The sequence below is a fragment of the Melopsittacus undulatus genome, chromosome 7 (genome assembly GCF_012275295.1).
Source record: "Melopsittacus undulatus isolate bMelUnd1 chromosome 7, bMelUnd1.mat.Z, whole genome shotgun sequence".
In the NCBI taxonomy this organism is placed as follows: domain Eukaryota; kingdom Metazoa; phylum Chordata; class Aves; order Psittaciformes; family Psittaculidae; genus Melopsittacus; species Melopsittacus undulatus.
The window spans coordinates 33,592,166-33,612,049 of NC_047533.1; the positions used below are offsets into that span (position 1 = coordinate 33,592,166).

Below are 19,884 nucleotides of genomic sequence, written 5' to 3' on the forward strand. Positions count from 1 at the left end.
ACATTTTGCTCACATCATTAGTGCCTGCAAAACGCTTCTACTGCTGAGTAACTGTTACTTGAATTGGTTATAAACACATGCAGCTGGTCTGGAATATAACTCGCTAAAAATCCCTCTGCACTTTGAATCTCAGACCACACATCTTGCATAGGTATCAAGGAAAATGATATTGGAGGAGCCAGCCCTAATAAACATGCATAAGCAATGGGATGAGCTAAGGTGTGCTGCTGAACCTCACACCCTTAAGTGTCGAAAGCAGCAACCAGCGTTAACTGCTTTTGCTGGAGGGTACTGCTGCTTCCACAAGCTGTTCATCATCCTGCCTGTTTAGTCCAAGTAATTCACTGATGCTTCACAAAAAGTTTATTTCCTGTAGACTTCTTGGCCTGTATCATCTACACAAAGCAAATCAGGATGAGCTACAGGAGGGCTTGGCAGCTGAAGTCAGCTGGGACTGTTGGATAACGTCATGTGGAGCCCACAGGTTTAACCACATAAAACCACAAGCATTACCCTCCTGCTCTGTTGCCTCTGTCCTTGTTGCTATAGACACAGAGTGCGCTGCCAGAAATAGCAGGATGATAATCATCTGGGAGGAAAATAAACGGCAAAACTGAAATCAAAGCTGGGAATGCAGCTAAGGATTATTTTTAAAGTACTCACGCAGCATTTTGGTGGTGTATCCTTTTTTTTGTAGGAGACAGCCAGAAGCTATCAACAGAAGTAGAAATAATGTGTTACATTTCAGGAGAAATCAGCTTCACACAGCATTTCTCCTCAAATATCTTTGCAACTTTGACAGTGTCTAAAAGGGGAAAACAAACTACAACAAATGGTTTCTGATCCCTGGGAATGGTGAAGCCCCCGTGTGCTAGGCTGTTACACAGCCTCACCACCTTTTAACTGAATCACATTCAGAGTTTCTGTTGGTTTTGCTTATAATCTCTTTTTGCATGGCATTTTATTGCTTTTAATTTGCAACAGGATGGGCAGGCAGTAGGAAAGATCCAGTGGATGGACAAACACAGCCTGCCCTAACCCACCATGTATTTACACATTGTTTAGCACTAGCCAACAGCTAGAAATGTTATTTCCACAGACTGCTAGCCCATATGACTGCTATAGAATCACAGAATGGTTTGGGTTGGAAGGGGCCTTAAAGCTCACCCAGTTCCAACCCCTGCCATTGGGCAGGGACACCTTCCACTAGACCAGGTTACTCCAAGCCCCGTCCAGCCTGACTTAGCGTCACTCTCGTTTCTTTCAGAAAATGGACCAACCCAAAAGGGAAAACGCCAGCGTTACCTTCCCTGCCTTCCTACTCCTCCTTCTGCCTGGTCAGAGGCCGTGGGACCACAAGGCCCAGCTACCCAGCAGTGCTTGATCCCGATACAGTGCAGGCTGGGCTGGGTGGTGCTTCGGGACAGCAAGGGGGGCAACTGACACGCAACCGCCATTAGCCAACCGGCATCATCCCGCCGGAGCCGCCTGCCTCAAGGCGCTCCGCCGCTCCCCTGCGCGGGGCGGCCGCTGTGACCGCCACCGGCAGCCCGGGCAGCCCGACACCAGCGAGGGCCGAGCTCCAGGCCAGCCGGCACCCTGCCGGGGGGGGATGAATCTGCGCAGCGAGCCCCTGCCCCTGGCCTGCAGCACCCAGCTCGACCCTGAGGCATCAGGTACAGACCCGGCCCTCGGGGCTGCTCCCCCCCACACACACTCCCTTCAGCCGGGGCTGCGGGAGTCCCACAGCGTCCCAGCAGGCGCTGTAAGGCATTTCGTGATGCGAAGTACCCTCTCTAGCTTAGATTTGCTTTTAAGCGATTCCACAGCAAACTGAACCTTCACAAGGTCCTCACTAAACTTTATCCCTTTAATCACATAGCCCTTTCATCTTAGTCCTTTAAAAGGTGCAAACAGAAGGGGACTGCACCAGTTGCAGACCTTTAGTGTGCTTATCGGTGCCGTTCTGCTTTGGGAAAATAGCCCTAATGCTTGTCAATTTTTAAGCAGAGAACTGCAACCATGCTGCTTTATTTGCAAAAGCTGAGGAGCTGCTGGTGAAGAGGATGGCAAGTGGAGATCCTGTGGCATGGTTTTTGAGAGGACAACTGTACTACGAAGAGGTTGTGGTTTTCTTCTTTTAATGAAATACTGTAAAGCTGACCTTTTTTTTTAAATACAATTTCAGTGGGAAAAGAGACACCTTAACCCGAAAGAGATGCCTATACCTGGGGTTTTTTTCCCCATGAAAAGCACCAGGTGTTCCCCCATGTAAGTTTTTCCTGCACAGTCCCCAAGCACTTGGTGGTGGCTCCCAAGGATCGGGTTAAAGAAGCAGCAGCATGTCCCTACAGCTGACTTTGAAGCTGAGCTGGTTTTTGACCAGCTGACTGGCCAACCATCACAGACTGTTTTCAGTTATGTGGTTGTGGTCCCTGACCCCAGACACAGCTTTTGATCTTTGATGTGTACCTAATTGCCGGTTTTGAGTTTACTCTTTGTATAACCAACCCTTTGTTGAGATGTAAAAGTAGATTCTTATAAACCCTCGAGGTATAAGAATATCTCACTTAAGGGATGTCAAATAGACATGGCAGGGCATCTGGATTAGACATTTACCTCCTTGAATGAAAAAGATGGCATTTGGGAGGAGAAAGATGGTCAGTCTGTCTTTTGGTTTCAGAGATTATGTTTGTATAACACTAGTTGTTTGAAAGTCCTGAGTGCTTCCAGCCTATCCAGCTTTCTTGTGGTTGTTGACATACTCTGTTTCCAATTTCTACAACTTCTGTAGTTGTTCTATGCAAATTTTTGCTCTTTGTTCATGAGGGAAATGCTCCAAGTTGAAAAACTGCAAGAGAGTATGTATCAGAGTGAGGCAGCCATACGTACCCTTTGTACTGTTCTGTCTTTCCCAGGGGTTGTATGAAGAAGCATTAATACAATTTGAAAAAATCAAGGATGTAGATTTTCAAGCAATGTATCAGCTTGGTGTAATGCATTATGATGGACTAGGCACTACAGAAGACCCTGTAAGTAATATAGCAGCATGATTTTTACTTTCCTTTTAATATTAGCTGATGATTACTAAAACCTGCTTTATAAGCTTGATTATGTAGCTTAAAATAAGCAGGTCTTTGATTCACAATTAGCTTCAAGAAGTACAGGTGTTTAAAAAGCATCATTAAAGATAGAGGGTTGTGGGCTGAAGTAGTTCTCAAAAATAGCTATAATAAAATAGGTTCATTTGAAAAAGACAGTAATCAGTATTTTAAATTATGAATTTTAAAGGTTTGGTTGTGCTGTGTGGAAGCTGTTTTAAAATTGCTGTTTGTTACTTATTAATAAGCAGTGTATCTAAACGAAAATGTGTAAAAACAGAAATCAAACTATATAGTTTTACACAAAGATGTTTTTTAAGGTACTTTCTAGTCTCTTAACATGGATACTAAAGAAGATTATGCTTCTGCCAGTGGTTGGCAGTAACGTTTTAAAATTAGAGAAATAATTACATTTTCAAGAATTTGAAGCATTCAAATTGAAGAGTCACATTGCAGTAAAGGAAGATGAATTAATTGCTGCCATAAGAAGAGATCTAATTTATTGGAGAACATCACTTAAAAGAGTGGTATGAAGAGAGAATACAAATAGGGTAAAAGAAAGGGTACGTAACAAGATGGGAGGGGCAAAAATAATCAAACAGCATATGAACAAATCAGACTCTTGTACTGAGAGGATTGTCAGCAGAACAGAAATTATGCGGCTGGTTTTCAGAGGTGGTTCGTTTGTTCTGTATGCTGTATGCCTGCATAAGTACCACATTGGTTTGTTTGCAAATAAACATATCAGTAAAGTTTTATTTCTTTTTTGTGTATTTCAGTATGAGAGAGGTGAGTAAGAGAGGAACCTTTAGCAAAGGACTGTCTCCAGTGCATTTAAACAGGGTGGCCATGCTAAATCCTAACAGTGTAAATCTTGTTTCCAAAATACTTTTGAGGTCCCTGGATGATACACCATGCATCTGCTCATACACAATGTTTGTTTTCCATATGCTTATTTAACATTATCATTTTTTTGTCCATTATGAATTTAAGGTATTTTTAATGGAAAGTCTTCAGAGTGTATTAGTGTTACCACTTTGCCTTTTGTTAAGGTTATTCTATGATTTCAGATACATTATGCAATATGAGAAAGTTTACAGAAGATCAGTATTGAAAAAGTAGCATGTTTAGAATGTGACATTCATTTATGAAAATACAAGAGTATTTCTCAGAATTTTTTTATCAATGAAGAAGAATATACTATTAGATGAACATTTATAAGGAAATGTTTCACATTAAAAATATGTCACAGCCAAAAATCTAGGGGCTGTCTAGTAACCAAAGATCAGTTCTGCTTTGCTATGACACTGTTCTCCGGACTGTCCTACTAATATGCCTCAGCCTTTCTTCACTGTGGAAAACTTACCTGTTTTGCAGAACATAGTGGATTGTCAGGTTCTTTATCTCATCCTCTTCAGAGTCTGAATGTAGTAACCAAAATGTCTCAATTTTTAGGAGAGGGGAGTGGAATACATGGAGAAAATACTCTACTCTGATTCCCCAAAAGCAAGACACTTGAAGTTTTCAGCTGCATACAATCTTGGCAGAGCATATTATGAAGGATGTGGTGTCAAGCAGTCAACTGAAGAGGCTGAAAGGTAATGGCAGTCAGTAATTTTCCTGACGAATATAAGATGCTGCATTACTTGAACTTTCTTTGTCCTCATTTTCTTAGGTTGTGGCTTTTTGCTGCAGACCATGGAAATCCAAAAGCAAGCGTAAAGGCCCAGAGTACTTTAGGAATGTTTTATTCTATGTCGCCTCAAAAAGACCTGAAGAAGGTAAAGCCCACTTGTACCTTTTGAGTTTCATAAGTCCCAGTTAATCTTGACATTGCAGAAAGATTCACGGGTTAAAACTTAAACGGGAAGTTTAGATTGGATATAAGGAAGAAATTCTTTACCATTAGGATGGTGAGGTACTGGAATGGGTTGCCCGAGGAAGTTGTGAATGCTTCATCCCTGGTGGTGTTCAAGGCCAGGTTGGACAAACCCTTGGATCACATGGTTTAGTGTGAGGTGTCCCTGCCCATGGCAGGGGGGTTGGAATTAGATGATCTTAAGGTCCTTTCCAACCCTAACTATTCTATGATTCTACACTATATTTGTCTCTGAAAGCTGTATTTTAAGTACTGCTAGGCATTATCATCCATCTGAGCCTGTATGAACAGATGGCCAGAATCCCTTATTTTGACTAATTTGATGCTGCTGGCCAATGTGTTTTGTTGTTGTTGTTTTTTTTTTTACTGGGAGTTAACAGGGAGAACTGGTATTGGAATAGAATGGATTTCAGTTTTGTCAGCTTTGGTAACCTTCAGAAACCAAGCAGATGTCACAACGATAAATGAAGCAGGTTTTAAAGCCTTACAAGGATTCTGCTTTCTTTTATGTGTAAGCATTTCTTATAGGATGGTTGATATAAAAACGTTTATGGAAATGCTATGGAACAAAGCAGCTAAAATATATGTATACTCAAACTTTGTGCCTCTTCTTTAGGCCTTTTTCTGGCATTCAGAAGCATGTGGCAATGGAAGTCTGGAATCACAGGGAGCACTTGGTGTTATGTATCTCTATGGGCAAGGTATAGGTCAAAACGCTAAGGCTGCTTTGGAGTGTTTCAGAGAAGCAGCACAACGTGGCAACATCTATGCTCAAGGTCATCTTGTGGAATATTATTACAATAGAAAATTTTACTCAACAGCTGCTGCAGTAGCCAAAAGGTGAAAATAATTTTGATTTTTTTTTTAATGATGATTCTTTCTGTAAGGTCACAGTGCTCAGATTAAAATAAGTTCATGCTCTTGTCTCTCAAACTCAGGGGATGTTTGAGATAATGAATTGCGAAACATCATGTAGAAGAGGGAATAGCAACTCAGTGACAAAATGAATACTCTTAAGGTTTTAACCACTTTTCTTTCTGATCCTGTGAAGTGAAACAGCCTTGAACTAGAATCCTAAGTAGACTAAGTAGAAGCCCACATGCAGGCCTGCTTTCTATGTCTCCTCAGTCCACAATCTCTAGGTTTCACCACTCCCTTTTAAACCCCTACCATTATAGAACCCCAGGTTGGAAGGGACCTCAGGAATCATCTGGTCCAGCTTTTTGACGCAAGGCATGACCTAGACTAGATGCCTCAGCACACTGCCCAGCTGAATCTTAAATGGTTTCAGTGTTGGGAGAATCCACCACTTCCCTGGGGAGGTTATTCCAGTGGGTGACTGTTCTCATGCCAATTTTTCCTCTTACATTCAGTTGGAATCTCCCCAGAATTAACTTGCACCCATTACCTTTCATCTTTTTCATGTGACTCCTTGTAAAAAGGGAGTCTCTGTCTTATTTGTAACCACCCTTTAAATGCTGGAACATGCTGATAAGGTCTCCCCTGAGCCTTTTCTCAAGGCTGAACAAAGCCAGCTCTCTCAGCCTTTCCTCATACAGCAGCCTACCCAGTCCTCCGATAATCCTTATGGTCCTTCTCCAGACCCTGTCCAGCCTGTCCACATCTCATATAGCAGGGACCAAAACCAAATACAGTATTCCAGGTATGGCCTGACAAGCCTTGAGTGGGATGATGACCTGTCTCTTATGTTGATGCCCTTGTTGATGTAACCCAGCATCCAGTTGGCTTTGCCAGCAGCTGCACACTGTTCACATATATTGAGCTTGTCCACCAGAACCCCCAGGTCCCTTCCCACACTGCTGCTGCCCAAGCTGGGCAGATCCCAGCCTGTGCTGCATTCCTGGACTATGTTTCCCAGGTGCAAGACCTTACACTTGTCCTTGTTGAACTTCATAAGGTTTTTGTTAGCCCACTCTTCCAGCCTAGTCAGGTCAGCCTGTTTGGTGGCTCTCTCTTCCAAAGTATACACTTCCCACTTAGTTTGGAATCATCAGCAAACTTCATTTGGCATTTGGGTACACCTGATGCCATCTTACAGATCATTTATGAAGACATTAAACAAGTGTTGGGCCCAATACTGATCTTACAGAAGCTGCATCCTGTACATGCCATTCGTAGCAGCAGCTCTGTTTTTTCCTTCTTCTGCACTGCAAGTAGACTGACAGCTATTCAGTATAGTCTAGCTTGTCTCTCTTGGAATGCATCCCTTTCAGCCAGTGCTGCATGGTAGGTTATCCAGGCAAGTGAACAGTGCACTTCATCAGCTGCAGCCATAATTGCAGAAAATAGCAATGAAATCTGATACTACAGCCAGAAGTGACCATTTCTGAAGCAAGAGATACTGCCACCATACTTGAAACAGTTCCAGTTAACTGAGATTGCAGTTGGCCTTGAGGCAAAAATCTCAGTTCAACCAGTTGTATCAATACCTTTTCTGCTAAGATTTGTCTGTGTTCATACCAAAAACCAAAAGTGGTTTGTTACATACAAACAACTACATGGTTTGTTATGCACAAACATCCAAGCATTATGTGATTATGTACAGTATAGCCTTTCCTAATATTGTGAGACTAGATTAGTTACTGGTATTTCACTTCAGATAACAGTTTTATTATCCTGTACACTTATACTTACCCATTGCTATGGTATGTTCTTGAAGTCAACTGTGCTGAACTAGAATTTTTTACCTGACTTAACTGGGTATTGTTATTTGCATCAGCATCCTGTTGTGTATCTTCTGAAGAAGTCAAAAATGCTATATATCAGAAAGATAAAAGAGGCAATAAGTTACTGCTATTATAGTTGAATGGTTTTCCTAATAAGTCATTGGGGTTATTGTTTTTTGGGGGTTTTGTCTTTTTTCCTATTGTAGTGCTGTATTTGTTAATGGGACCAAATTAAGTGGGAGAATACTGCTCTAAACACAAGTGATTGAATAGGCACTGAATTAGCAGAGGGCTAGTTCAGACCATTCTTTCATACACTGATTTATAGGGAATAGCTATAAATTCTAATGACTTGCACTTCTTTTTCTTCTGTCAAGCATATAATTACTCTTTGTGTCTGAAAAGGATACGAGGTTTGGGGGGCTCTGTTTTAAGACAACAGCTAGGAAAAATATCAGTTCCCACTTTGAAATGTACCTAATACTGCAGCAACAACAACAGGTGATCATAGCCTGACAGTGAAAACGATGTTCACTTCGTCCCTCTGATTCTTAAAATGGTTCTTGGTAAAAACAACATACTGAAAGAAAATAAGGTGACAGTAAGCAGAGATACAGAATAAAGAAAATGATTAGGCTGAAACAGTTGTAAGTGGTTGTCAGAAGTGGGTTTTACAATCTGAGTCTGTCAGGTATGACCAAGATCTTCTGGTTACTATGATTTTGAACTTGGAATTTTACTATCACAGAATGGTTTGGGTTGGCCCTTTACAGATCATCTAGTTCCAACCCCCCTGCTGTGGGGAGGGACACCTTCCAACTAGGAAAGATTGCTCAACTGAATTGAAAAGCTCTGCTTTTCCTCCAGAAACATGTATTTTTTCCGATGAAGTATTTTGTTAGGAAAAATGAAAGTATGTTGCCTTTTCTAACTAGTATAACTATAGTGAAACTGACTGCAGAAGTTATGTACTTGTTTTTGATTTAATGTAACAATAATTCAAATAAGACTAATTTCAGATCTTGAATAGAAGCATCCTTATCAGGTTCCTGAATACATATACATTTCAGCTTATTTTGGATAATGATGGAAAGGAGGTCATGTCAAGTCATATATGGTTTACTTCACTTATTGTTTGAGGTAGCATTACCTAAGCTAATGCTGTAAATTCCACAACAGAATTACTGACCATGATGACATCAATACACTAGCAAAGATAACCGACTGTCTTCCCGCATATGTTGCCAAGGGGGTTGCCATGGCTGCTTTCTACTTGGGTAGATGCCTCCAGCTTGGCCTAGGTGTACAGCAAGACCAAGCTGCTGCTGCAAAATACTATTCTAGGGTAAGTTCGGAAAGTCTAAAGTCTTTACATTTGTCTGGAAAGACTAGTTTATGTCACATGAAACTGAGTGATACCTTGGGTTTCAGTCTTTAAACTTCTTTGGTTAAAGACTCCAACATCATGTTAAAAAAAATTGTGCAAGAAAAGGAAGAGTTATAAAATTATATCAAAATCTACTAAAAATAGTCTGAAAGGATGCTGTCTGCCCACTTGCTTAAGCAAACATTGCATTACGGCAGACGTCAAAAAACCATCTGTGGCAACTACCACAGCAAAGAGCTTGGTAACCTGCAAGACAGATTAGCTAAACCATTTGAATGATCTTATCCCAAACTGATTTGTTGTCTCTGTCGTTCCCTCAAACTGGAAACCCCTAAGTTTTTCTCTACTTTAAATTCTCTACCAATTACAACCATCATTAACAGTACTGAAGTTGGTCATACCTAGCTGTCATACTTGGTTTTATGTTTGTATTTTAACAATACCTGAGGATCTACTGTTACTGACACACAGGGGCAAAAATAGGTCACATTGTTTGAAAGTTCTGAAGTTGGAGTAAAATTTCTTGCTTGAGGAAGAAGATCAACAGCAGCTTCTAGAAGGTGAATCTACTAGATAATATCAGTGATAGCTAAAGGTACAGTCAAGGCAAGATGATTACACCAGCTGGAAGGGAGTGTAGCAAGATTGGATCTGTGCTTCAAAAAGATTATATGCTTTCTGTGCATGTAGAGACCATTTGTTTCAGCAAGTAGAATACTTCATGTCCATCTTGGTGCAATCCAAATAGACGGAGAGTAATGTAAATGATAAATTATCAAGTAACAATTTTTGTGGCTCCTTACTCAGGGAAGCCACTGATACAAGAGACTTAGAGAAGAGGTGGTCCTCTGAATGCATACTTTTTAAACATTTTATTTTCCTGCTGTGAAAAGTGTTAACAGAGGATAGGATGAGGAGGAGAATGGGAAAGGAATATAAGCTGGTGTTAAGGATGCCATAGGCAGCAATCCAAGGTAAGTTTTAAGGACTTTTCACTCATCATTCACTAGCTGTACATCTGAGCTTGATCTAGGAAGGCTGCTACCTTCTTAGTATAAAGAGAGATGATTTCTACTGATCAGTGGCATGCATCTCCACTCAACAACAGAAGAGAAGTAATGGAAAATAAACAAGGAAGCTACCTGAAGCAGTAACTTCAGAACAAGTAAAAGACAAGAGTTGTGGGTGTGATCAGTTTCTTTTGTGCTTGGAAAATAATTCTTGTGTTAACTGTACAGTTATACCCACTTAAAATCAAAATCTTGTTTGCTTTTTTAATTAACTGCTCAGCTGTGGTTTTGGCCTACCATTCTAAGACCCTCTCAGTTCTGGAAGGCAAGAAAGAGATGGGCATTCCAGGGGGTACTGAAAAAGGTGATGCAAGTGAAGTGAACTGATTCTGCCTGTGAGCAGATTTAGGTTTTTGACTGTGGTGGCAGCACATGCCATATCAACAAAGAGAATAAAAAATTAAAACCAATGCTACAATCAAGTATGCTCATTTTAAATACTCATTTTTTTTCTTCAGAAAAAGGAATTTATAGCTGAATAGCATATTAACTCTTTAATATTGAGAAGTTGGTTAACTTCTGTTGTAATTATCTGAGATAAAGACCTTATTAGTGTTATATTGATATTGACAACATACAATTTTACTTTAGCTATAAACTAGAACTTCCTCCTATTCTTTGTTTTCAAAGGCATGTCTTCTGGATCCTGATGTTGCTGCTGACCTTGAACTGGCAGCTAATCTTGGGAAAATTTAGTATTTCCTTTAGCTGTGACTGGTATATAAACGTACTACCACAATAAACCATCTTTAATCTCCAGCAATTACAGAGTGTTCATCACTTACTGCTTGCTTTCCAGCTTTAGAGAAATTAAAGAAATCTACTGACTCTTTTTTATCTAAAAAAACAGAGAAAAAGCTCACACTCTAACTGAGATGAGGCAAAGGCAGATTTAAAAATTCTATTGAAGACTTACGGTTTATTAAGGACATTTTACTGGGGCAGATGTCCTGTGTTTTCTTCATGTCGTACTGCTATATAGCACATGAATCAAACCAAAACCAAATAAAAATGGTTGTTCCCTTTTCTGCATTTTTAATATTTAAACATTCAGTTTTAATCCTCTGAAAAGCTTGAACCCAAACTTGTCCACTTTCCACATTCAGCCCATTCACAGGTCACAGCCATTTTTCAATCTTACCTTTGTTCTTTCTTTGTGACTTGTGACTTTCTTTCACATGCTTTTCTAATGCACCAAGATCTACTTGTATCTTAACACATTTTATTTATACACTGCAGAGGTTTCAAGTTGGAAAGGCCTAACACAGTTCAAACCATGTAGTTTAAGCCCAGCCAGTAACTCAGAACCACAAAGCTGCTCGCTCACTTTTCCCCTTTCTCCCCCCCTGCTCCTGGACATGTCAACTTCTAAAACTAGAAAATAATGCTTCCAGAACTATAGATAAAAAATGTTAGCATGGAAATATTCAGTATATGTCCTCTGAAGAAGGCCTGTTTTCCTCAACCTTTCATACTTCATTTAAGCTGCCTCTGGTTGTATTAGCTGAAAACCTTCTGGCTGGGAGTGTGTACACCCAAGCAATGTTGTGCTGAATCTCTTACCAAAACATACTTTGATCATCCACTAGTAAATTTTACTGATTGCTCGGGTAAGCTTGCACGTTTCTAAATACCTATTTACTTGTAAAACTTTATACATGCAGAATTTGTCTTGTTTCTTGGGATTGTGCCATGCATGACTTGAAAACTGTCCTGAAACTGCTGGAACAGAAAGACAGATGTTACTAAAAAGACTGATTTAAATGTATCACATGGATCTTACATACCTTACAATATAGCCAGTCTTGACTGCAAGGGGTTTTTCTATGAGCACAACTGTATTGAATGTAAAATAATGAGTGTCACCTAGGAATTTTTGATGATGTTTAATTATTTAGATGTGCATTAGGACCTTATTTGCATATCTTTACATAAATTAAAAAAACACTGAAGACATAATTTTCTTTCCTTGTATAAAATAATGGAAAGAGTTGAAGGTTGTTCGAAATTGGAGGATTTGAATATAACAGCCCTGAGTAATATCAGGGAAGTTATTAGAATGGTTTAAGTAAATGTTAACTTAATCATTCATAGAAGCAATTCATAAGCACTAATCTCTGAACTAACATTTAACATAGGCATTCTGTTAGGACATACCAGCTTACAACACATATTTTTGACACAGACTTCGAAGTGATGCAGATACTCCTTATGAAACCAGTGCTGTCAAACTCATTCATTAGTTGTCAGTACAGCCTCGTTATAAAGTACTGCAATCCAGCTGAGTTATTTATTGCTTACAAATGCTTCAAACTACAGAAAATCTTTGGTAAAAAGAAAATTGGTAAAATTTTCACAATAGCTTTACATGTAGTATTGCACGACAAGGCTTATTCAATACACAAGAAAAAAGGAATGCTCGAATCCTCAGTGAGGAGATTAGAACTGTACAACATTCATTAGTTTACCACTATAAGCAAAATTTCTTTTCATAAATGTTTAAAATATTTTATGGTTTCTTTCACTTTATATGAACATTTATTTTTTTCAATCTATATTTCAAACAGTAGTCAAATAGAACCATTTAAATAAAAATTGGCAACTATACAGCATTGTCTACCCTACTACAGCATCAGATCTTTTCAAGTCTGTTTACTTCACAAAAAACTCAAGAAGAAAGAAAAATGCTAAAAATAATCATAGTCCTCAGCCCTCTATGGAATAGAGGAAAATAAGTTTCATGTCTATTACCAGACATAGACATTTCTCTAGTGGTCCAATTGTGCAGATTCAAACCTAAGTGGCATTAAGCTGCTCTAAATGAGCTCTTAGCTCAGGACACAGTTCAGTTAGCAGCAGTTCCAGCAAAACCTGAAAAACAGAAATGAGTACAGGTAAGTATAGGTGCCAAATGAGAATTTCTCCTTCCTTTTTGTCATGTTCAGAGCACCACAGATAAGAAAAGCATGAAGGGTCACTACTTACCACTCGTGCAATTCCATTTCTTTCAGCCTAAAGTCAGTCTGAGCCCTGCAGATAACACAGGAAATGCCTTAAGGCTTACAGAGGGCCAGTGCCACAGGGGCAGCTGCCTTCATTCAGATGGGGATTTCCCACCCTGCATAAACTGATGTTGTTCTGTCAAAGCTGCAGCAGCTCCATCAGGAAGCACCAGGGCATGTGCTGCCTGAGCATGCCAAAGCTGTTACTGGCTGCAGCAAGAAATGAGCCAGAAGAGACTGAGGGGAAAGGTATTACACTTGCATCCAGCTGCATACTGCAGCCAGTCCCAACCAGCAACAAAGGAGGCCTGTCACATCCTAACTGTGAGCCAAACCTGGAACTTTCCTTCCTTAGGATTCTCCAAGGTGTCTATTTTTCTCAACTATATGAAGAGATTAGTTTATACCTCATTCAGTCAGGCAAGTTGGATGTGGTAAAGGATCTCTCTTAGACAAAGGCAATACTTGTTTTTAAACAGGTTTTTGTTATTCAGAATTAGTCAAATGATGTAACCAAGTACATTTCTTCTGACTTTAATAACAAAAGTTACTTGCACACAGAACAAAAGTCTTAAATTTCTGCAAAAACACACACCCCGTGCTCTAATACAGAGTGAGCAGAGCTCAGCAGTTAACAGGAGTATAAAGTTAAAAGGCTGTTTTCCTGGTTACTCACATAGAGTAGATGCTTGTTTGCCTTTCTTTCTTGCAATGCATTGAACACTTTCACTACACCATGGCGGGCATTTTGTTGTCCAACAAGACTCTGCAGAGTATCTGCAACAAAAATTAACTTAGCTTAAAGTGTTTCACTCATGCTAGGCAAAACCTCCAGCTAACTGTACCACCCACAAAGCGGAGGAAACAAAACCACTACACTTCATGGCCCTTGGTTATGAGATACATAGCTCCCATTCACCAACCTTTTAACAACATAGGTCAGGTTGAAAACACTCAAATCTCCAGTTACCAAAGTTTAATAAGGGTGTATGCATCTCAATTACAACATTTTTAGTGTTTTAGCATGATATATAGTATGCCTTTTAGACAGTTCACTTCTCAGAGTCAAGTCTAATTTCATACAGTATTAAATTAACTTAAACATACCTTCAGCCACAAAGACAGAATTACTGCAACAGTTAAAACAGATTCAGATTGCCTCTTAATATTCACAGAAAATACTTCTCACAAGTAAGTCAATTACTTATAATTTGGATTAAATTAGACAATAAATAGTGATCCAATGCTTCGTTAATTTAAGGCACATTCAGCTGTGTCCTGACATCTCTCCAAACTCAGAAACAAAAGAACAGAACCACAAACCAACTGTGGAAGCCTATGCTAGGTAAGGAGGTGAGTGTCTAACAGAGAGAGTAAATGACAAATATTTTGCATGTATACCTGCTGCTATTTTTGCAGAAAAAGTCAATTAATGGGTGTCTGAGACATCTCAGCCATAAAATAGCTCATTAAAGTACATTCTGTTCAGCTGGAGGCCAGTGTCTTGAGTTCAGCTGTAACAATTATTTTCCTCCTTCACAGCACTGTACCAGCTACTAGGTTTTCAGCTTTAGTCTGAGAACAATGCTCGTAACACACCGATGTTTTTAGTTGTTGCTCAGTAGCACTTACCCTGATCAAGGACATTTCAGTCTCATGCTCTGCCAGTGAGGAGAAGCCCAGAGGAAGCAGAGACAGGACACTTGACCCAAACTAGCCAAAGAGGTATTCCATACCACAGCACATCATGCCCAGTATATAACCTGGGGGCAGTTACCTGGAAGGCCCAGATCACTGCTTGGATCAGGCTGGGTATCGGTTGGTGGGTGGAGAGCAATTGTATTGTGCATCACTTGTGTTTATTGATTCTCCATCTCTTCCTCCTGTTTTTTAGTTTTGTATTCTCTCCCCTTGTTATTTCCCTTATCATTACTAGCAGTAGTTTTGTTTCCTAACTGGTTATTAAACTCGCAATTAAGCAGAACAAAAGCGATCTTACCTGGAATGTTTTCAAGTAGTTTTTGCTGTGCTCTCTGTTTTGTCTCTCTCTTTTGTTCATCACTCTTGGCTCTTGGTGGTGGAGCTAACTTGCCATTGGGCCAAAAAGCATCTCGAAACACACCAATGTAGTAAACAAGCATTGGTTCACTGAACATCCAATGTACAGTGTCACGGATTTGCCTATGGAGAAGTACAGAAAGGACTATATCTTTCATGTTTTACACAGATTTATTATTTTATTCCTGAAAGTAGTGTAAGCGATGCTCATTTTCACATAGTTATCACAATTTATCTGAGCTGATTTTACCTACATCACAGCAACTTATATTCAGCTCTGGGTTCTCTAGGATCTTGGTCACTCCAGATACCTGACTGAGATGTGGAGAAGGCTACATTTCAATGTAATCCACAAACACAGATTACAAATTACTACGTATATTACAAATTACTAAATTGAAACTGTATTTCAGGAATGGACCCTACAAAAGCTCCACTGGGAAATACATAAGAATTAACTGATCGTGGTGAACTCCAAACTAGTTGCATGCTACGTTTATCTCACCATGCCTGGTAGGATAAAAACAGATGAAGTTTTGATAAAAGCACAGGAAGTTCCCTCACTGATAGCAATAGCACGTTAGAGAAGGGATTACAAATGGAGATAGCAGCCTCCTCCTGTAGCTGCAGGCACTTCACTGTAGCCTTCAGCACAAAGAGTCTGAGGTAGACAGCAGGCTTCAGGCTGGGCCAGAGTACAGCCAAATGCCTTAAGATCAATAAACGTAAAAACTCAACCAACATGTACAAGGCTATATGGGAACTCTGCATGCATGCTGTGCTCACACACGTTCTCTCTCTTTGCCCTTTCTCAGGTGTCTTTCATGCTAGTCATCAGCAGGGTATGAAAAAAATGAATGATTTAAAACTCAGTGAATGGATACTGCCAGAGGCTAGTCCAATTTACCACTATATCACATGTGAGAGGTTTTAAAAGCCATGCTGCCATGTGCAAATTTAGTCACGGAATGGAGAAAGGAGCAGCCTGTTCTGCTGGGAGGTACTCTGGCAAACTTCTTCTGACCAATGACATAAGTTCCCACATGAAAAATGTGTACAGACACGCATGCTTACTTCATAGCCTTGTCCAGGCCTCACTTGGCAGTTATGTCTTCAAATGATACAGAAAAATACCTTCATGAAAACACATCACTGTTACACATGTACAGGTTTCATGTTATAAATTAATGGTTCGCATCATGTGTAAACATTATTTCAGTCACTTCTGAGAAACAAGTATTTGATTTGAAAGAAATTACTTGAAACAAAAACCCAGTTTCAGATGTGTCAAAAATCTTCATGGGACTGTAAGATAAAGCAAAAACTAATAAAAGCCATTTAGAGCCAGGCCACTCAAAAAAACAGTATAGCCAAGTCTTCTAATTTATATAAATGCAAAGGTGCTTCACTAAAAAGAAGAAAGTCACTTTCCATGTCTCCCATGACATGTTGTGTTTTCCCAAAATCAAAGTCCTATGTAGGGTTAAAAATAAGGAAGAATCTAGTTCATATATCTGTGTCTTCTCTAATCGACATCATGTATTTTTAAATTGAGCTGTAGAAAACAAATGCAGATTGCCATATACAACAGAATATCCCAATTTTGCTTCTTTTTAACAATTCTGCTCTCAGCTTTTTTTTTTCATAGAACAATGATGTGGGTTCAGTTGAATTAACAGCTACTTACTTGTTGATAGTTCTTCCAAAAGTGACTTGCACTAGTGCAATCAATGTTTTTCTGACCCACTTGAACACTGGAACAATGAAAAATGACAGAAAATAAAGATCAAGAGATTAGTAACATCAGGGTACCCACAATCATATTCAAAACTCCCTCGCACCTGAAAACCACCAACCCACCCCTACAATAAACATCAGTTACAATCCTTTCAAAGATTTCACTAGCTGTGCATGGGTCTTATTTTTCTTGACTGCTTTCCCTGTACTGTTTGCTATATGCTTTTTAAGTCTTGCAGATTACATAAACACATCTGGCCTTTGTAGCTTGTATTGCACACTTTAAGAGTATTTCAAGTTTATTGAGCTGTACAACTACGCAAACCCCTTTTTCTACTAAAAAAAAAACCCCAAAAAGCCCTTCAAAATTCATACCCTTTCCACACCTGCTTGTCTAATGTACACACAGCAGCATCATTAAAATTCTGAAAACATCTTCACTCAAATAAACCAAGCATTTAGCTTTTCATTACAAATAAAGGAAACAAATGGAAGTGCTTCCTTGTAATTAGTGGTTAATCTTTCTTTCAAGGCAGTTCACCATCAGCACAAGAAAGTCTATATTTGGAAGATACATCTGTCATTTTTGGAAGGTGCTGCATTTTGTAATAGTCACCCTGCAAATAATTTTATAGGGTGTCAAGTGTAGCTGCACATTCAAATAGAGACAAAAATAGTTTTATTCATTACCCTCATTCAGTTACGTGTGGCATCTTTTCCATTATATAAATTGTAAAACTGAAAGGCACACATAATACACTTCAAATGGACATTACAATTATGTTGCTTTGTCAGTGATATGTTCTGTAATAAAGTAATCTTTCCTTCCTTATAATTCATGCATTCTAACATGCAGCCTATTCACAGAGAACATGCTGCTGCATTTTACTGGGGTTTTCTACCTTTGTTTAATTAAAAGCTTAAGAATACTGAATTCAAATGCTTTCCCCTACTAATTACATTTTTACCACCATGTTATTTTGGAATTTCACTTTTGAATAAAAGATCCAAAGTCACGAACTACTGGCGAAGAGCTCTGTTCCAAGCAAACTGACAATGTAGATTGCAAGAACATTTCCGCTCATTGAAACAGCAGAAAAATCTGAATTACAAAGTCCCCCAGATTTCTTGGCCAACAGATTCCACTGGCAAATAAGCAGGTTTACAGCTTACTTCCTCGCAGTTCAAAAATCTCTCCAATCAGCATGAAACATGGTTCAGCAAGAGAGTCCCTTTTCCCATCCACCTCCTCTCCGTAGTCCGACAGGTCACTATCCTCCTCCGTTTCTTCCTAGGAAGAGAAACACAATATGGGTATGACCACAGCTACCCATCCTTATAGAATCATAGAACAGTTAGGGTTGGAAAGGACCTTAAGATCATCTAGTTCCAACCCTCCTGCCATGGGCAGGGACACTTCACACTAAACCATATCACCCAAGGCTTCATCCAACCTGGCCTTGAATACTGCCAGGGATGGAGCATTTACAACTTCTTTGGGGGACCCATTCCAGTACCTCACCTGGTACCTTACCCATGACAGCCAGCACATCCCTTTGCTTTCCTGGATCTCCCCTTGCCTGCCTATGCTTAGAGCAAAGCTGCAGTGAGGTACACCTGCTCCCACTGAGGCTGGTGTTTTGCACCAGGAATGGTCAGAAAGGTGTGCAGACAGATTTTCTTTTTTCAGCTTGGTTTTCAAGGAAATCCCTCATCTCTGCCTTCCTTTCTTCCTTATCATTCCATTATCTAATATTACCCCCTTTCCCCCATCATCATGTGGTCTGGAAAATGTGCCTCATGGCTTATTTCTCCTGCATTATTTTGGTGTCTTCCTTTCTTGGCCTTAAGACCACAATCTATTAGCCATTCCCTGCCTGTCATTTGAACCCTGCTATACAGAGTATCATACAGCATCTCAGCTGGTCATCAGTTTGTCTTACTCCTCCCTCACACCCTCCAAATCCCACCTAAAGTCCATCACTGACTTTGGGTATATTTCCAGTTCCTGAATCTTCTCCAGGCATGGCACTGCAAAGTGGCCTGTATATAATGGCCATAGTGTTGCGTATTCCAACCCTTACATATTCTGTCACATCCTGTGACTTCCTGAGTCACATCTGGCATTTTCTGTGGCACCCCTTGAGATGCTGCTTCTCTCCTCATAACCAGAAAACCAAAGGAAAACACCTCACAGCAGTGAAGTGCACTGTTAGTGTTCACAGGCTCCCGTTAAACGACTTCCAGAGCCTGATGAGTCTCCAGCTTTTAAAGCTTTCTACTAATACTAGGCTAAGCTATAACTGAGGGCAGGGAACAAAAAGCCACCCCATACTGACCAGGAATGCCACAGAAGGAAATCACAAATCATAACCCATCTTAGCGGGCAAGCACACATATTCACTGATGCTGAACAGATTTTCTCCAGGGACACAGTTTAGAGCAAACTCCAGTCCTGCTCACTATCTTCCTCTGGTCAACAGGCTTCTGAGCCCTTTTCTATTTTAATTATTCAAGAAAATATGTTTTATTTAATTTTTCATAGTAGACATAATTCCATATTTTCATTAAGCACTTGGGCAACAGAATAGAAAATAAGCTTACTGAGTTTGCAGTTGAGCCCACAGGGTGCAGTCTGATGAAAACAGATGCAAAGCACCAATAATCCACTATGTAAACGCAGGAGATAAAACAATTGATATTGATACTACTACAGAAAAAGATCACAGGGCCACACTGCTGCGGAAAAGGCAAGTGTAATACAATGATGTTTAAGCACAAACATTGTTCGTGTGATATATATATATACACACAGAGAAATATTTTCATACATGGGAATAGGAAAACCTAGTGGGAACATCGTGTTTCAAACGTTAGTCACCACATTTCTAAGAAAAATATGAATAATCAGGTAAGTCTAGAGCAGAACCATAACTAAATAAAACACAACCTAACAAAAACTA

General features: G+C 39.7%; 2 protein-coding genes across 4 annotated transcripts in view; one reads left to right on the plus strand and one right to left on the minus strand.

Moving 5' to 3' along the window:
- The first annotated feature begins 1,536 nt into the window (after window positions 1-1,536).
- On the plus strand, window positions 1,537-11,004 carry LRP2BP (LRP2 binding protein). 3 transcript variants are annotated; one of them, XM_034064751.1, is made up of 8 exons: window positions 1,537-1,676; window positions 2,008-2,123; window positions 2,919-3,032; window positions 4,557-4,699; window positions 4,777-4,882; window positions 5,597-5,820; window positions 8,847-9,012; window positions 10,755-11,004. In XM_034064751.1, the coding sequence occupies exons 1-8, from the start codon at window positions 1,613-1,615 to the stop codon at window positions 10,818-10,820; spliced, it is 999 nt and encodes a 332-aa protein (XP_033920642.1). In that variant the 5' UTR covers window positions 1,537-1,612; the 3' UTR covers window positions 10,821-11,004. The 3 variants fall into 3 exon arrangements, with proteins under 3 accessions (XP_033920642.1, XP_033920640.1, XP_033920641.1); XM_034064749.1 differs by lacking the exon at window positions 10,755-11,004 and having other exon boundaries at window positions 8,847-10,525; XM_034064750.1 differs by lacking the exon at window positions 10,755-11,004 and having other exon boundaries at window positions 2,011-2,123; window positions 8,847-10,525.
- Window positions 11,005-12,336: 1,332 nt separating this feature from the next.
- SNX25 (sorting nexin 25) overlaps window positions 12,337-19,884 on the minus strand; it is a 78,925-nt gene continuing 71,377 nt past the window's right edge. Inside the window, exons 15-19 of the mRNA XM_031048946.2 lie at window positions 18,095-18,212; window positions 16,872-16,938; window positions 15,126-15,307; window positions 13,803-13,903; window positions 12,337-12,995 (exon numbers count right to left, since the gene is read on the minus strand). Coding sequence (XP_030904806.2) covers window positions 12,921-12,995; window positions 13,803-13,903; window positions 15,126-15,307; window positions 16,872-16,938; window positions 18,095-18,212 — 543 coding nt within the window. The 3' untranslated portion in view covers window positions 12,337-12,920. The remainder of the gene's footprint in view (window positions 12,996-13,802; window positions 13,904-15,125; window positions 15,308-16,871; window positions 16,939-18,094; window positions 18,213-19,884) is intronic.